At 37.3% G+C, this 16,973-nt stretch overlaps 2 protein-coding genes across 2 annotated transcripts; both read right to left on the reverse strand.

Annotated features, from left to right (window-relative positions):
- Positions 1-673: 673 nt before the first annotated feature.
- On the reverse strand, positions 674-2,739 carry LOC136277057 (uncharacterized). Its single transcript, XM_066158691.1, has one exon. The coding sequence runs from the start codon at positions 2,698-2,700 to the stop codon at positions 1,315-1,317; it is 1,386 nt and encodes a 461-aa protein (XP_066014788.1). The 5' UTR covers positions 2,701-2,739; the 3' UTR covers positions 674-1,314.
- Positions 2,740-3,578: 839 nt separating this feature from the next.
- Positions 3,579-10,147, reverse strand: LOC131798749 (UDP-galactose translocator). Its single transcript, XM_059116417.2, has 4 exons — positions 10,114-10,147; positions 8,166-8,503; positions 7,015-7,276; positions 3,579-5,933 (listed from the first exon to the last, which is right to left on the reverse strand). Exons 1-4 carry the CDS (start codon positions 10,139-10,141, stop codon positions 5,506-5,508), a joined length of 1,056 nt encoding a protein of 351 aa, XP_058972400.1. The 5' UTR covers positions 10,142-10,147; the 3' UTR covers positions 3,579-5,505.
- Positions 10,148-16,973: the final 6,826 nt, after the last annotated feature.

The raw sequence follows: 16,973 nt of genomic DNA on the forward strand, positions 1-16,973 counted from the left end.
GTCACGAAAAATGTCGTAGGATTTTAAAACATGTTTTAAAACGCTGCGACAATCGTAGCCAAAAATTAATAGAAAATGACGTATTTTGTGACAAACTGAGTAGGGGAGGAAGGTGAAATTTTCTTGCGTCAAAATGGCGGAGGAAGTCGCCTCCGGAAAGTCGAAGACTGCTTCCAAAGCGAAAAATACATTCTCAGATGAGGAAAAAGAGAATATGATATCACTGTGGAGCGAGGAAGAGGTTCTTTTCCTTCTCTTGCAAATTATTGAAACAATGACCGCGGCCGAAACGAGTGGAATTGCACGCGATTTTGGCATGTTGTAGGTGAAAATGTCGTGCGGGTGTAAATTGTCCTAAGTCATGTCGTAGGCCTGTCGTAAGCTTGTCGCATGCGACAAAGTCGTACCGTGTAAATAGGCCTTAACATAATCATCACTGGAGAATATGGATGAAATAATAAGTTTTCGAGTAAATTTGTTTTGTTTGTAAGTTGTCGTCGTTTTACTTCCTGTATTTAATTTATTTCCAAGGGGTGATCAGATACGTTTCCGAGGAAAACAAAGCCTGCTAAATTTAAAATTAATTTAAAATTCATTTCACTTTATCAAAAGCCATACAACGCGATAGAGCCGAGCAAATATCTCACCGGCTCGCGTTGCTGAGACTGGACCCTCACCAGTGTCGAAGCTTTTCACTCTACGTACCTGTAGTTGGCTGACAAACACTGACGGCGAAACATTGTTAAATTTCCCGAAATCAGTTTATTTTGTAAAAATTACTCCGAGTTAAAGCTGTATAAATGACTTCCACTTTAACAGTAGTTTGAATAATGAATCATCTACCAGGGTCTCTTAGACATGTACAATAAAACGTTAGGACAAGAGTCCATCTCTTTTGTTTTTCTTTTGTGATAACAGTTGACCACATCTTAAATCAATGTAAAGGAATTAAATTTCTAAACATCCTATTTTCTCATTATCCTACTAAATTTCTTCGTGGTCAGTACATTTAATTACGTAAAGAAATGACTCCATTCTTATATAATAGAGAAACATTCTGCGCTTCAAGCTGTGATTGTTTTGGTAGCAGAAAAAAATTAAAGGTAAATATGCGTAAAATATTTGAAATATTTCATTTATCTGATGCTGTCATGGAAGTTGATGTTGCAAACGTTTTTTTTTAATTTTTTTTGCGATCGACTGACATTTCATTATCAGCGATCATCTTCTGATCTCAAGGCATACCATGTTGGAAAAATTTTAGTCCTAGCTAGTCCTACAAATAACAAATTAACGTACAACTTGAAGTCTCCTCTAATCGCCAGACCCTATTTTCGTGCTTTCGTAATGAAATGTAAGCATTTTTGTTATTTCTTCACACAGTACCTTCCACTTTTTTCCATAGACTCCTTCATCCACTTTATCAGGATGATAAACGGCGAGAGCTTTGATAAGAAGCTTCTTATATGCTTTGGAGGTCGTTTTCAATTCTTCCCAATCTTCCATTTCGTCCTCGCTCGGTTTCTTCCAAGATTGATTTTTAGGTGGATAGTTGGTGTACAAGAATTTGATTAACTCCACCGCAAGATCTTTGTGGTCTTTAATTTCCTCCAGTTCTTGTGACAATTCCTCCAAGAAACCTGACCTTTCCTTGCTTTTCTCTTCTTCGTCCCTCTTTTTCGCTTCCTCTTGGTATCTCAGCAGAGTTGCTGTGCAGTCTTTGTACCACTGACAGGCTGTGAACATGCGAGGTTTTAATGATTCTGCCAACTCAAAACAATGGGTGTAGTAGGCTTTCGCTCGCAGGGTGATCCTCAGGACCTTGTCATAGACATAACCCAAGCGACTTTCGGCAATAGCTTCTTGCTCGATCTCCACATTTCTTGCGAGAACGACAGCTTGCTTAAACCAGTCGATAACTTCAAAGATCAGAGTCATTTGCAGTGCTTCCTGCTCCAACAAGGCGCTCTGAAGAAGTTTCTCTCCCATCATTCGTGCTTGCACGGATTTAGCGGCACAAGTATGAAAGAACACATCCTTCTCTAACACTCTAGCCTCGTTCAACATCTCGTAGTTAATTCTGAGGGCATCACCGCGCTTCGATAACCGTTTAACTTCTTCAATTGGTTGATAACAGTCGGTCATCCGAGACAGGCATTTCTTGTAGTCGCCATTTTGTAACTTGGTCGTACCATCGTGAAAATAAAGTGTCGCTAGACTCATGTGCACGTCGATCGAAGCTTCGTCCACACTAGTAATTAATGCAAGTTTTTCAAGCTGTGCGATCTTTTGATCAGTGTCGACGAAGGCTTCTGAAGCATCGATCACCTCTTGTAAACAAGCACAAATTGTTTCAAATACTTCGCCTCGCCACTCGTCATCTTTCCACTCTTCACTGATGTTGTAAGCTTTACACAAAGCTTTGATGGCCTCATGAAGATAAAAGATGATAACATCTGGTTTCTCTTGCGGCTCTTTATTAGTGAGAATATCGGCTATCTTCCATGCAGCTTTGCCGATATTCTTCGCAGCAGAGCATTCTTCCTCCTGGTTCTCGGATTTATCTTTTGCCTGGTAGTAGCAAGAAAGTGCTCGCTCATATAGATCCTTTGCTTGCAGCGGTGATTCATCCGCGTTTAAACTTCCAGCCTGACGGAAAAATTTGTTTCCTTGATTCCTAAGAAGGCTGGAAAGAGACATGCCGTTTCACCGTCTTCTCCGTTCGCTACTTCCGCAATTTACTTGTAACACTTTCTCTTCAGTTGCCGTGGCAGAGTAAATTGAAACTGGGCCCCAATTTCAATGTTGGACCTCGTCCTCCGCAACTTCTAGTTTCAAAGTGACTTAGCGTGCTTTCGTAGTCACGCAGTTTGACTCAGATAAAAGAAACAGCATGTTGATGTAACTATATGACCATTTGGATAGAAAATGAATTATGTTCTTGCACAAGAGTGAAAGGGAGCGAACTTTCTACGGGGCGAGACCTCCATTTACCGTTCAGTGATCGGCCATGATTTAAGTCCGTGAAGTCGTCACGCAACAGTCAAGTAAGTATTTTGCAATGAAAAGTTCGATATGCGTTTTTTTTGAGTCATCTGAGAAGGGTTGTGTGGCCTGTAGCCATATTTGGCGTGATAAAGGAATAGAAAGTGCGCCAGGAATAAGAGCAAGGTACGGAAGCAACTCATTCAACGTAAACAAAGAGCAGACAACTTACTTCCAGTTGTCCCCTTCCTTCCCATTGAGAGGTAAAGGCCTGGGTGTAAAGTTGCCTGTTGAGTGTCAGTTGGAGCTCACGGTTGCAACAAGGGGAGGGGGGGGAGCTGATCATGACCCCCCTTTGCAAGTCTTTCTTTAAGAACACAACATATAATATTCAGATGAGATGGCGAACACTAGTGAGTAACTGTGTGACCCCTCTTCCCCCTTTGGAAAATCCTGGGTACACCCCTGAAGGTGTGATAGGCCCCCTTCTGTCACCCCCTTCTCCCTACTCCGGTAGCACTGAAATCTAATGAGCTCTTATCATCACAAGGTTTAGTACGATAGAAGTGGAGAGAACACTTAAACCAACACAGTACATCAGATCACAGTTTAATCCATTCATGCTTCACCTTAGTTCCTAATATAAAGACCCTATAAAACAGGGTATCATTAACAACTGCACACACAAGTTACTACATGGCCATACTGACAAAAATACCTCATGATCATAATATATCTTTCCACATGATCATAACACAATTGGTGTAAGGTGCACATGTCTGTTTGGAAGTTGTTCTACTATCTCTATGACAAAACCAATGTACATATTCTTTGTGATATCTTTATCATAACTTAGGTTGTTAAAAAGAAGGAAATCTATGGAAACTCTACATGTGTTCAACAAGTTTGGTATTTTGGGGAAAAAAATAACCTATTTTTTAAGTAACAAGAGTTGCCCTTGTTAAAATACCACAGATGGAAGAAAAATTACCCAAAAGCATAGTACCCCATGATCCACAAGTAGCAAAACTTAAAATAAAATAAATTACTAACAGTGATTTTAGTCAGTTATTTAACCCTTTAACTACTATGAGTGATTAATTCTTTAACTCCAAGAACAAATTTTCAATTCTCCTTACTGTCAACCATACAATTCTTACAGTGTTAGTTCAGAGAATTTAGTATTCAATCAACTAATTATCCCCAAATTAATATTTTTCTTTATTCTCATCACTCATCTGTTTGATATTGTATTGATATTGTAAGGCGAAACTCTGTCTTGGTCACTCGTGGTAGTTAAAGTGTTAACATTTAACTTATCCTTATAACATCCATACATTATCCACCAAACATGTAATGAGATTACTTAAACTTGTCAGGTACAAGTTGTTATCTTGATCGAAGACCACACCCTCATATCAAATGAAGGGGAGAATTAATACTCAGATCTTGAGGGTTAAGGGGTGTCATTTTGAAACAAATATCCTCCTTGAGTCAGTGTTCACTTTGAATTAGCAACTAATGCTATTAATTAAAGAAATGATGCTGTGTTGAATTTATTAAATATAGAATTTTAAGAATATTACCATGATGGTGGACTACTAAATCTGTTCAAAGATTGGGGCATGGTCAACAAGGATTCTACAATCATTTTTTACATTTATTGGTAATCCTTGCCTCTGTAAGATTGACTACTCTGAAAAACTAAGGAGATAAAAATTCAAAATACCTTTAATGTATTATAGTCACTGCAGTGCTTATGTCTGTCCATGAAACATAGCCAATTACAAGTGGTTTATTCTATATACAGCCTTTTCACTTGCAGGTTAAATGAACAGTTGTTTCCATTTTCCAAACAATATTAATTTTGCTTCAACCTAGTAAAAACCCACAATAACTTAATTTGACTTAAATAAATATCCTTTCAAATAGTCCTAATAGTAATCTGTGAGTTATTTCCAATACTTAACACAAATTGTTCAATATTAATTACACACCTTGAAAATAACCATTATGATATCTTAAGAGTAAAAATTATTACTAATTAATAATTCTTTCTGTTGAAAACAATTTCAATTGGAGGGCCACAATTTTTTTGCAATAAATCTAGTATTGTTTCAAAATGGGGCTAACCAATTTAACTGGGGAAATTATTTAACATTAATAATAAACAGTAAATGATAATAGAATTTAAGACATTCAATGACTGGTGATGACATGGCAACAATAAAAATAATGATGTAGTGACTATAATAATGATAACGAAAATGATGTTGATGAGAACAATGATGACAAAAATAACAGCAATTATTTCAGAATAAGGACTGGCATGTATTGAACTCAACTCCTGGTTGTTCATTGTTCAAGAACTGAGTATGAGATTTCCTTGTGGTATATCACATATCAACAAGTTTTTTGTATTATTCAATACACATGTAAGTATTTCCCTGTTGCACAGTGGCCCAATTTTCTGAAAAAAATTGGCACCCCTTGCCATAAATTCTGCAGTGAACAACAAAGTTATACTTTTGCCACAGCAGTCAGTTTTTCACTCCCTGGCTTAGCTTGATTCTGTGGTCTTCCATACAACAGTACAGCTGATATAACCAGTGCAGCACCAAACAAGAACTGTCCACTCACATGAAAGTCGAACAGATACACAGATACTACACAAGAAACAATAATTGCTAATGATGTCGCAAAGCCCTTAAGAATGTTATCTGCATACTTCACCACTACAGCAACCAGAAGCCCACCAAATGCCTGCATAAAGATTACAATCCAAACCAAGGTGGAATATCCAAACATAATGCCTTTCTCATCAATCTTGTCACCATCCTTGACACGCATTCCAATAAGGCCAATAACTGTTCCATAGATTCCCAGTTGAATGTTTCGGATCCAGATGGATGCTTGTGAACCTTTCAAAATCTTCTCAAAATAAACACCTAAGACACAACAGGGAAAAGCACCAAAATGCAGCAACAATGAGTAATACCATGTGCAGGGGTTTCAAAATGTTTTGAAATAGGCATCAGACTCAGCAAAAGTAGGTGACTGTTAAAAATTCATTAAAGGCCAAAAGGTAATTATTTTGACCCGAGTAACCAGTGACACGTCATTATGCCATTAAATAGCTGGTGAAACTCAGGCAGTCACCAGCTTGTTTTAAAATCCCTGCTGTATAGTAAACACATACACCCATCAATATTTTTTATAGGTCAAATACATTTGAATTTTGTAATCATATCAACAAAATCTCTGAAAAAAATGTGACTTCTTGGGAATATCAGAGAAAACACTCTTATGACTTTGATTCCAACCTTGCTCAGCTAGAGGATGCACCTGCTTATGAACATTTTTTAACCAAATACTTGCCAAAATTTTTGAATGAAAGTTGGTGGTTTGCCAGTTAAAACAAAAAAACTTGGAGCTATCTTGCCTCTACATGAAGGGTGAACTCTTAGCCATAGATAAGGATTCAAATAAGACATATTTATGTACTGTAGTTCCATTCAATATAGCTCGTTTATATTGAATTATTTTAAAATGTTATTACTTGTTGCATTGTACAGATGGAGGCTATGCTAAAGATTATACACTTAGTGCGAGTCAGCTTACATACATGTTTTTCAAATACATGCAGGGTTTTTCTTTATTATTGTTACTGGACTGGAAATATCAATTTTTTTTGCAATGTTGTATTGCATGGGGTTTTCTAAACTGGGAACCTGAATTATGTCACAATCTTCAAAATCTGTTAAATCTACAAAAATTTCCATGGTACACTGTATGCACTATTTCATACTTTAACTCATTAACTCCCAAAATCTTAATAGAAATTCTCCTCATTGTCTGCCATACAATTCTTGTGATGTTAGTTTGGAGAATTTGGTATTGGATCAACTTATTATCCCCTAATTGATATTTTTCTTTATTCTTATCACTTGTCTGATTGATATTGTACTAATATTGTAAGGAGAAATTCTGTCTTGGTCACTCATGGGAGTTAAAGGGTTATAGCCTAACCTGCAAATCCAGAGCAAAGTGTGGACAAAATAACGGCAACCAAACCCAGCAGTGGGCTCTGAGATTCTTTCAATTGCTGTGCCGTCTCCACAGACTGGTTATCTTTATCACTTGAAGAAGTTCCACCTGTTGGCTGCAGCTGCACAATTGAGACTCCAACAAAGAGCATGACTAAAGACAGCCACTGAAGTTTCACAAGAGTTTTGTTGAGCATGAAGACTGAAAACAGGGCTGTTGTCAAAATTTTTAACTGATATGTCACCTAAATGGGAGAAAATCAATAATAAAAAATTTGAGTTATCCCTAACACTCTAACATCAAGATGCATATTCTCCATTCTGTTCTCTATACATTTTTTAAGGCATTGAGAAGGAGAATTTGTTTGACAATCAAGAACTCCTTTAGTTGGAGATCATTTACTTTATTCTCATGATATTAATGTGTGATTCAGTGGTGATATTGTAAGGAGAATTTAGATGCTAGTCACTCTAAGGGGTCAAATGACTAAATAAAGGTGAAATGAATATTAAAGATAATTTCTGCACTTAAGGAGAATGACTGACTTAGGGGTGTAATGAATTCCATGACTATTATCACAGTGTACAGTCTCTGAAATCACTTCAGTCAGCAATTAAACCAAAAAGAAAATAAATCATCATCTAATGCACTACTAGGCCCAGTTGTATAATGGGTGGATAATGTTATCCAATGGATAAATCGCTACCCAGCGGATATGTGATAGCAAAACATGTAGCATTATTCACTGAATAGAGATTTATCCAATGGAAAGCATTATTCGTTCTTCAAACAACCTGGGCCTGATGTATTTTTTTCTTCCACCTCCGCACAGAATTTTTTAACCATGTAAAAGAAAAGTTATCAAATCAATCAACAAATAAGGAAAATAATGAAAATGGGTAAGAGTACAATCCAATAATTAACCATTTACACTCTAACATCAGTACTCATATTCTCTATACAGTTATCTGTACATTTACTAAGGTGCTGACAAGGAGAATTTGTCTAATAATCAGAGTTTCTTTAGTTGGTGATCATTTCCTTTATTCTCGTGTAATTAATGTGTGATTTAGTGGCAATATTGTAAGGAGAAATTAGATGCTGGTCACTCTTAGGAGTTAAAGGATTAATACCTGAAAAGTGGCAGCATCCAGATTTGAAATAGCAGTGTACTGTAGATTATTCTGTACGGTGTAAATTAGTGCTGGAACAGACAGTTTCAGTGTATCCCACGGCTGTCCAATAATTGATGAATATAGCAAATCAAAAAAATCTGGAAAGCTCCGCTTCTGGGCAAGTATAATTAACAAACATGCCAGTACTTTTAAGACTTCTGCAAACACCACGGCAGTTGTAGCAATGTACATATCTCCAGGCAAGGTGCGTGAGTAACGTATCGTAAGAATAAGAGAAGCATTCTGTATTGTCAAGGTGAGGAGACTAATGTACTTCAGGTTACACCAACCACTACCTGTGTGATGAACAGAAATAATGATAAGAGTGACATCAAGCCAACCATTAGCCTTTGAAGTAAACTTTAACACTTTAACCTTTTCACACCCAACAGTGATAAAAAAGAACATTCTCTTTACAGATTTGATACAATTTTGCACAGAATGGTGATGAGAATCAAATGATTAAATAAAGGGAAAATGAATATTAAAGAAAATTTCTGCACCTGAGGAGAATGAATGACTTAAGGGTGTAATGATGAATTCCATGACCATTATTACAGTGTACATTCTTCAAAATCACATCATTCAGCACAGATAATCATCAATTACAAGGTATAGTTTCATTTTAACACCAAATTCTCAAAGCAAAAATTATAAAAAAAGTATAGCAATCTGTGCAGAGAAGTTATGTATTGATCTTGGGAGTGAGCGCATGGGCTAATATTTTGATTCATTGCACAGAGGCCCAGGAAATAACAAAATTAATACTTTTAATCAATGTATCCCTTGGTGGAGAAGGCTATCTCAGAGTGGAAACTCCTATACTAAAAAAAAATCCATTTTGAGCTACAAGCATGCTGCAGACTTACAGACTTATGAGTTCAAAAGATCAAAGAAGGAAGAGAGAATTTTGATCTAATTTGTTTCTCCAACGTGATAATGATTGATGGAAGCATAAAGTAATATTGTAGGTAATTTAGCTCAGAACAGATGAGTTTGTATGTTATTATATGGTGCAGTGAATCATTCCCCTTATCTTTTCCCTTCCTGAACTAATTGTGAGCAGAAGAACAAGTTCCCAATAACAATATCTGTACTAAACTCCAGCTAAAATTATCAAAAATTCAGGTACCTAACCTCATCGAGGAGCAACCATGAAATACTGGCCTATCGCCCTCTTAGTTCACCTTGTTGCCAATTGCAAGGCTATGGCGATGAGGGATTACAAAATTTAAATGATAATGCTAAAACTTATTCAATAAGATGCAAATTAGCGACCCTGTTTTCTGTAATATACCCTTTGTTTAGTAACAAAAGCATTAGATGTCCACGATAACTACAGATTACTACAAAAAAATATAGAATTATTTCTACGGCAGAGATTTCAATAATTAGGGTCATGGTCGACGGGGGCGGTTACTTCGGTAGTGGAGACAAGCACAGTAGAATTGAAAAGGGTACTGTTCAAGCACAGTTGAATAAACACCATTTATTACCACACGATTTATTTCTGCCACGTAGATATAAATTTCGAGCTTCGTTTAATTTTACATCTTGACTTTTCAGATTAGATTCGTAGATATCAGATTTTCCACTGTTCTTTCGAGGAATACTAGAGCAAACATATTACAAACCCACAATTTCTGCAGATCGATATTTGGCTCACAGCAAATTAAAAGATTAACAATATACACCAGATACCGCGATATTCTAGCGGGCGAAGAATTAAATATTGTGAGAGCACACTGCAAATGTTTATAACAAATTTGGGCCGAATGCTTCGACAATTCAGCGATTGTCATCGTTACGCTCGACAAAGGAAAAAACACATTTAGTTAACAAGATAAGAAATGATTGATAAAATGGGAAGATACATCCCTGTAACCTAACAATCTGATTCATTTACCTTCATTCACTTGCTTTGTTGCCACCATGTTTGTTGCCTTCTGTCTTATGAGCCCGCGATGCCAGACGCTACGTCAAGGCGGACTTCAGATAGAGAAGGAATACAATAAATATTCTGTAACGTTTTGCTAATAACACTGAAGTATGTTCATCATGTATGATTCGTGTTAACTGTACAGGCATTTTAGGCGTGCTTGTAGGTACGATGAATCCCTAAGGCTACCAGGCTATCTAAGATTTTGTAACTTTTGCATGCAAGAGCCACTCAAAGGCGTCTCTGTCAACTTTATTCACTACCGTAATTTCTTTGTAACGATGTAACGCTCGCTGTATCCTGCATCAATAAACGAGATCCCCTCTCCTGATGCTGCGTTTGTGTTTATTAAGATTAATTAAAGAATATTTTATAATCGTTTCAGGGTGATTATGGGATTAAAGGACGTCTGTGGCTGTACGAATATGGGGGCACGCAAACAAAATTAGTTTCCCGTTGCAATCAAAATACATATTTAACATTCCCTACCCGCAGTTAATCGAAGGGGTGGGGGGAATAAACAGTGACAGAAATTCTTCAAAACCAACATCTTGAAGGAAGCGGTCGATCACCATTACGGCTTAACTGCGTTGATGATATGTGATTGTGTTGAATCCCTTGCGAGGAACTGACATTTAGACTTGTGAATTCTGATGTTCTTCTCCTAAGAAACCGATAGACCACAAGCAGTCACTGCTTTTCAGCGAGGTTCATCACTCGAGCCGTAAACTGGAAAAATCGATGAAGAAAAAATTTTAGGTGTGCAGCGCGAAACTCTGGGGATGGGGCGCACCTAAACTACGATTCGTCACGACTCTGAAACACAGTGCCCTCCACTGAACCGTCCGTAACCTTGGGACCTGCGACAGTAGCGTAATACGACAGAAGAACTCACAGTAGCCGAAACCAAGGTAAATTAGCCTCTAAACGCCGAGGTTCGATCCTGATTGGAACAGTAAAACACAGATCTCGTTAGCAACTCTTGTTCCGTGAAGAACTGATACCTCAGCGCTGGAACGCTAGAGAGTAAAGCTAATCCAATCGCATTGATAATGCTTATCTCCCGCGACCCATGACTGCTGGAGAAGTCGGGAATCGAGTCAGCATGGAGTGCTCCGTAGTTCATAATTAATTTTATTTACACGAAAACATTGCTACGAAAATATCGCTACAGAGGAATTCTGAAAAACGCCGTAAAATTTTGCCCATGGCTTCCGCAATCAGTTAGGCTCACCTGCTTATAAAGGCGCTAATATCGAGAAACACTGCTTACGGTCGTGATTGCAATTTGCGTAAATGTCTGGGCTCTAATTGTCGGAACACAGATGGATTAACTCTGGAAACATACATTTCAGTACCATGGTGCAAACTTTAAAATGAAATGTTAGAACGGACCTGAAAAATTAAAGTAGTGAATCTACCTGATAAAATACTGAAAGAGAAGAATCTTTTCGTTTGAAGAGCCTTTACGAGAGAAAATTTGTACACCGTCCTAGGCAAGAGAGGTAAAACTGTTTGGCAGCCTATGTTTTTCATAGGAACGTTAAGTGTGCGCGATTTCTTTCATTTTAGGATGTGCTTTTTCGGTTTATAATTTATAATGCAATGTTAAGTTATTAAAGACCCTAACAGAGTTGGGTTCGATCAAGATAACAAAGCTTCAGCTGTAGAAACTATGCTGATGTAGTCTCTTCTGGGAATAGGATAGATTGCGTGACGCCTTACTCGGCAGTGGACTAAACTCATTGTTCACACCGAGAGAGTCTCACGTTCGATTCCTCGTGGTAACTCAGAATTTTTTCTTTTTCCTACGCTCTAAAAAAGACAAAAAAGTATCTTTTTAAAAAGTACGACATTTATTTCACCACATGTTTTCCGTGCGTTTATAATGTTGGCAAGATAACCACAACCCGCAACCATAACCTGGCCGGTTGTGAAAGAGTTGCGAGAAGAAATGCCCATATATTTGTTCTGATACCTGTTCGCTAGTAAACTTAAAAAATGTCAGATTCGTAGATCTAATAACGCAGTATGATAGGAATGATTTCTGAGAACAAATAATTTGTATTAAAATCACTTTACCGAGAAAAGGAGAAGATAACCAGAAATGTCATCGTGCCTGACCCGAACATTAACGAGATCTGTACGATCTATCATAGGTGAGCCTGTAGGATCTAATTTTTTTATGTTTTTCTTCCCTTGTCAATGCGTTTTTTTTTCGTAGAGAAAAGCTTATTTATTTTCAAATTCTGTATGTTTTCTTCATCATTTGTCTTTCGGTACTAAGAATAATAAAACACGATACGTTACATCGTCAAGTTCGCGTGCAATTTTTTAGTGCAGTGTTTCATGTCTCAAGTTTCAAAATATTGGCCAAAAAATATTCAAAATTAAAATGCTCTCGGCAAGAATAGAAATCACGAGAAACAGAACTTACCATGCACATTATTACGTTGAAGAAAGAATTGTACGAAGCAGAACCATTTTGTTTTCGCTGTTGACGTAGTTGTTGGTTTTTGAAAAAAAATCATCGATCGGTAATATACCAAACAATTCCTCTAGACTCAATGGCTGCCGCTTTCCCAGAATTACGTGACGTCACTGTGTCACTCAAACAGTATATATCTTTCACGCAGTGGGATGCTATTGGAAGATTTTTGAGGTTACTTACCCAAGCGAGAAGTTCTCAACTCAAAACTCATCATTGGGCGGCGATGATATTTGTTTCTTCTGAGCTTCTGAAACAGGGAGGATAGTTTACGTAAGTTTTTACATTTTCTGTATTAACTAGACGCGTCGCGCAAAGAAACTTGGAGAAAGCTTCTTATATAGCAACGAAATAATTCAGTTCAATTTCGTCCATGGGTATTTTCCATTATCCAACGAGGTTCGAAAGGAATGGAGATGGAGTGGATTTTCTCCAGTATAACTTTTATAGCACAAAGATGTGAGGTTGATTTGTAATTTTTAGTGTTCGTTGACTAACTCATGTAATACAAAGATGACTAGCGTGTAGAACAAACCGTGAAAGTAACGTGAAATTTTATTTGATTTGTGCCTCAAGTTCACAGTTGACCCACACACGAAAAAAATATACCATGTATTGAGGAAAGGATAAAAACAGGGCAGTCACTCAGAAGTTTTATGATTAAAAAGCGTGTCTGAATACTGAGTTCGAATGAATTTCCCGGAGATCAGACAGATTTTGTGAATTTGGATAAACACTTGACGTCTGAAGATTTTGGGAGGAAACTGACTGATGCCTGGGGTTGTAGCGAATCGACTGCTCCAGTTTTAGCTTTGAATCAAAAGCGAACATGATTTAAGTGTAACCGCTGCACTATGAGCGCATTCATCGACGGTTTTGAATGTGCGTTTATCATAGTTTCTTGTCTTCGCAAACAAACGAGACACATCAATTAATCTCAGAAAAAGGGCAACGTTTCCGGGAATAGAAACATAAGGTCATTCGTTTCTTAAGAACTACAGATCCCAGAAATAACCTTTCCTAATGAGAAAAATTACATTAACCTTTTAAAACACGGTCATCGTGGATTCAAGTCGAATGTAAAGGAAAAAAAAAACAGCGCGCCAATGATTGCAACATGAACTACCCTGCGTTTACTACAGATGTGTGGTGTCTACATTCGCCCGAAAATTATACTATCTTTGATTGCGTTTGTTTGACTATTTTTTTGGCATCTTCTATCTTCTACCATAAAAGGATAGAATTACATAGAAGGTACTCTAAGATGTTATTTTTTCACTGAGAAAAACGCCACAAGCGGCAAGGATAACTGCAATGTTTCATCGAAAATCACATGCTGCACGTTGCGTAATTATACCTCAATGGCGGCACAGCCATTATACCTCAATGGTGGTACAGCAAACGCTTGTTGAGAAAAGATAAGATGGTGTCTTATTTTTTTCGTTTGGAATGTTTTTCACAATGCTACATTATTGATATTGTGTCCCAGCTAAAGGAAAACTAGTCCATTAATTTCGTCTCTAGCTATATGATAGTGACACTTTGGATTCTCATCTCATGGGCACAGAGCAATGTTGTAGACATTCTTTGCCATTTGCCACGGGAGTTGTTGATTTTCGAACTCGCAGAAAATGATTTTACTTTGTTAATTCTAGAATAGTATTTGTTTACATCTGATACCATTGAAAAGCATTGTAACTTGTGGTTCTAAATGACGAAAATCAAGAAATAATTGAAAGGAACCGAGTGCAACATGATTGCATGTGCAAAGTTCTATTCAGAATTCGTGGAAACGTTAGATGGAATTTCGCAAAATCATCTGAGTTTACAAGACACATCGCAACAGCAGTCCTTCTTGAGATCATATCTATTCACACTATTAGTAGTGGCTGCATAGAAATCAATGTCCAAAGCTGAATTCTACGAGTAACAAACAAAGGCATTAATGCAAGTATTGTTAAGTATGTTGACAGACTTTTCAGACTCGTTTCAGCGCTCGGTGAAGAAAACTTCCTCAGGTATCACTTGAAGAGAGCTTTTCGGGAAAGATATCTCCTTCTTTGATATTCACAGTGCTCAGTTCGTTTAAAGCTTGAGCATGAAAGCTCTCGAATTCAATTGAGTGGTTTAAGTGTCTGTGAAAAAGACGGCAGAGGCCGATGAAATGGGTCAGCAGTGAGATCTCCTCCATGTTTACTGTTGCTTGCTGCCCCTTCCAAAAAGTCTTGAATGTGAACTTTCTCAAATGGCTGTTTCCCAGCAGTGTTAAAAGATACATGAGCAGAATACAAAGCTATTTCAGATGTACTCATAACACCAAATGGTGCCACCGTCTGTCCATTATCTTGTTTTAAATAAACAGCAAAATGGCGCATGAATTACTCTGAATAGTTAGGACCCAATTTAAATGTTTGTGAGAAGGAGCTGTAAAAGTATTGATGTTTGCTTCCCTCGTTGCGGCGGAGGAGAAATCTCGTCGATTTTTCGGTTCATAGACAAGCTTCGTTAGCAAGAACGCTGCAAAACCAGCATGTCTGGGTTTGGATAAAATTTGGCCCCACAAGATGGCCACTTTACTGCTTAAAACTTGCAAAAGATACAAATTAATTAATACGTGTTCTTCCATTTATTATCTGCTAAGCGCTATTAAAGGTAAGGGAACATAGAAAAAAAGGACGAAAAAAAGATGCCCATACCAAATACATATAATGAAACAAATAGCAAAATGTAAGGGGAGGTCCAACTGCTCTTGCTTTGTGTGTCAGGTTCGGAGACAAGAAGGATGAAATCGAGAAACGTCGTACTATGTCATTATAATGATTCCTAAAGGTTCAGAAGTTTCCATCAAACTCGTAAATCTTATCCAAAGAACCCTCTATTGTTATTAAGTTGCCAGATAACCTTGTAAGAGTTTTGCAACTATTTCTCAATCAAGTTTGGAAGCTTGACCTTGACCTTACAAATTAATTTATTATGCTCGTTTGGGATTTTTTGACCCCCAAAGCCCAGATGACGAGAAAGAGAATCCGCGACTGTCGCTTGATGATGAAAAACTCGTTGAAGACATCTTATGAAACACTGGATTTGCATTTTTGCTGGTCTAGAGGTCGCAAATAGTAGAGCTTTCTATTTTCAATTCGGTTTATTTTTTAATTTAAAAACAAGAAATTTGTTTTGAGGTGAAACCTGATTGTTTGGTTGAAAAGCAGCTCAGGTATCTTTCATGTTTGTTTCTTTTTAATTTCTTTTTATTTTCGTAAACCAAAAAGTCAATTGGATGAAACCGTGTATAATGCTTTTCAGCCCTTCTCATTCTCTGTTATAATCTGAAGGGCCATAGATTCCTGAAAGTCTATTCCGCTGATGACAAATGCAGCTAGTCAAGCAGGCAGTACTTGAAACCGTACTGTTTTGGCGTTACTCATTTATAATCTGCTCAGGTTCGTATTCTACACTACAAGAGCCAGAAACATCATAACATTGTTGATCCTTTTTCAAGCAGTTTATTTGTCTTCGTAGTGTTTTGAATTTGAGATTTTTTAATCATTTCTCGGTAATGTCTTTTCATGAATCGCTTGATTTCTTAGAACTACCAAATGTTCCAAGGCGACCCTTGATATCACTCAGAAAAGATACTTGACCTTACGCCAAAAGATGTTTTGGGAAATTTCTTACTTAGAAATCTTGCCGTCTGGAAAGAAATCGAATCCGCTGACAGAAAAGAATGTAGAGAAAAACGTTAGGGAAAGAAACCACTCTCGTGTCTGTAGTTGGACAGTTGGGCATTTCGTGAACTGCTCACAATGTCTACGTTTGCAAACCTTTCTCACACACTTGTGTAGTCAATAACAAATTTCTTTTTCGACAAGATAGATGTTCAGAATGCTTTTGCTTTTTGCCATAGAAGGGCTTGTTTATATGTTAATTCTGCACGTCTAACAAGAATTGGATATTTACTACTTCTTTTCCCTTCATTGTCAAACGTAATCAGTATATTTATCACTTCGTTGGGTTAAAATATATATTTTTTGAATTTTTGAGACTACTTTTTGTCATTTTTGTCATTTCTCGTTTTCTTAATGCTCTCCAGAATGATAATGAATTATAATACAGTTTATGCTCATGGCATGCTACGAAAAATGCTACGAAGTTGTCGAACGTTATTTTCCAATGATTCCATTCCCTGGAGGCCTCGCTTCTATTTGGATCACTTTCAAGGCGCTTAGGACGAAGTACTTTATCTATAGGAACAAGTTATTATACTTCTTTACACGAAGTATTTTAATCACACGGAGTATTTTACTTACGGTTTACAGCAAGGTATCCTCAGGGCTGAAAT

This window comes from Pocillopora verrucosa, chromosome 11 (assembly GCF_036669915.1).
Source record: "Pocillopora verrucosa isolate sample1 chromosome 11, ASM3666991v2, whole genome shotgun sequence".
In the NCBI taxonomy this organism is placed as follows: Eukaryota; Metazoa; Cnidaria; class Anthozoa; order Scleractinia; family Pocilloporidae; genus Pocillopora; species Pocillopora verrucosa.

Excerpts from the sequence above, each read along its gene's own strand:
- LOC136277057 (XM_066158691.1), bottom strand. The coding sequence starts at position 2,700 with ATGTCTCTTTCCAGCCTTCTTAGGAATCAAGGAAACAAATTTTTCCGT.
- LOC131798749 (XM_059116417.2), bottom strand. The coding sequence starts at position 10,141 with ATGGTGGCAACAAAGCAAGTGAATGAAG. Across the intron at positions 8,504-10,113 it reads AACAAAGCAAGTGAATGAAG|GTAGTGGTTGGTGTAACCTG; the intron begins GTAAATGAATCA and ends TTCATCACACAG. Across the intron at positions 5,934-7,014 it reads ACTTTGCTCTGGATTTGCAG|GTGTTTATTTTGAGAAGATT; the intron begins GTTAGGCTATAA and ends GTTGTGTCTTAG.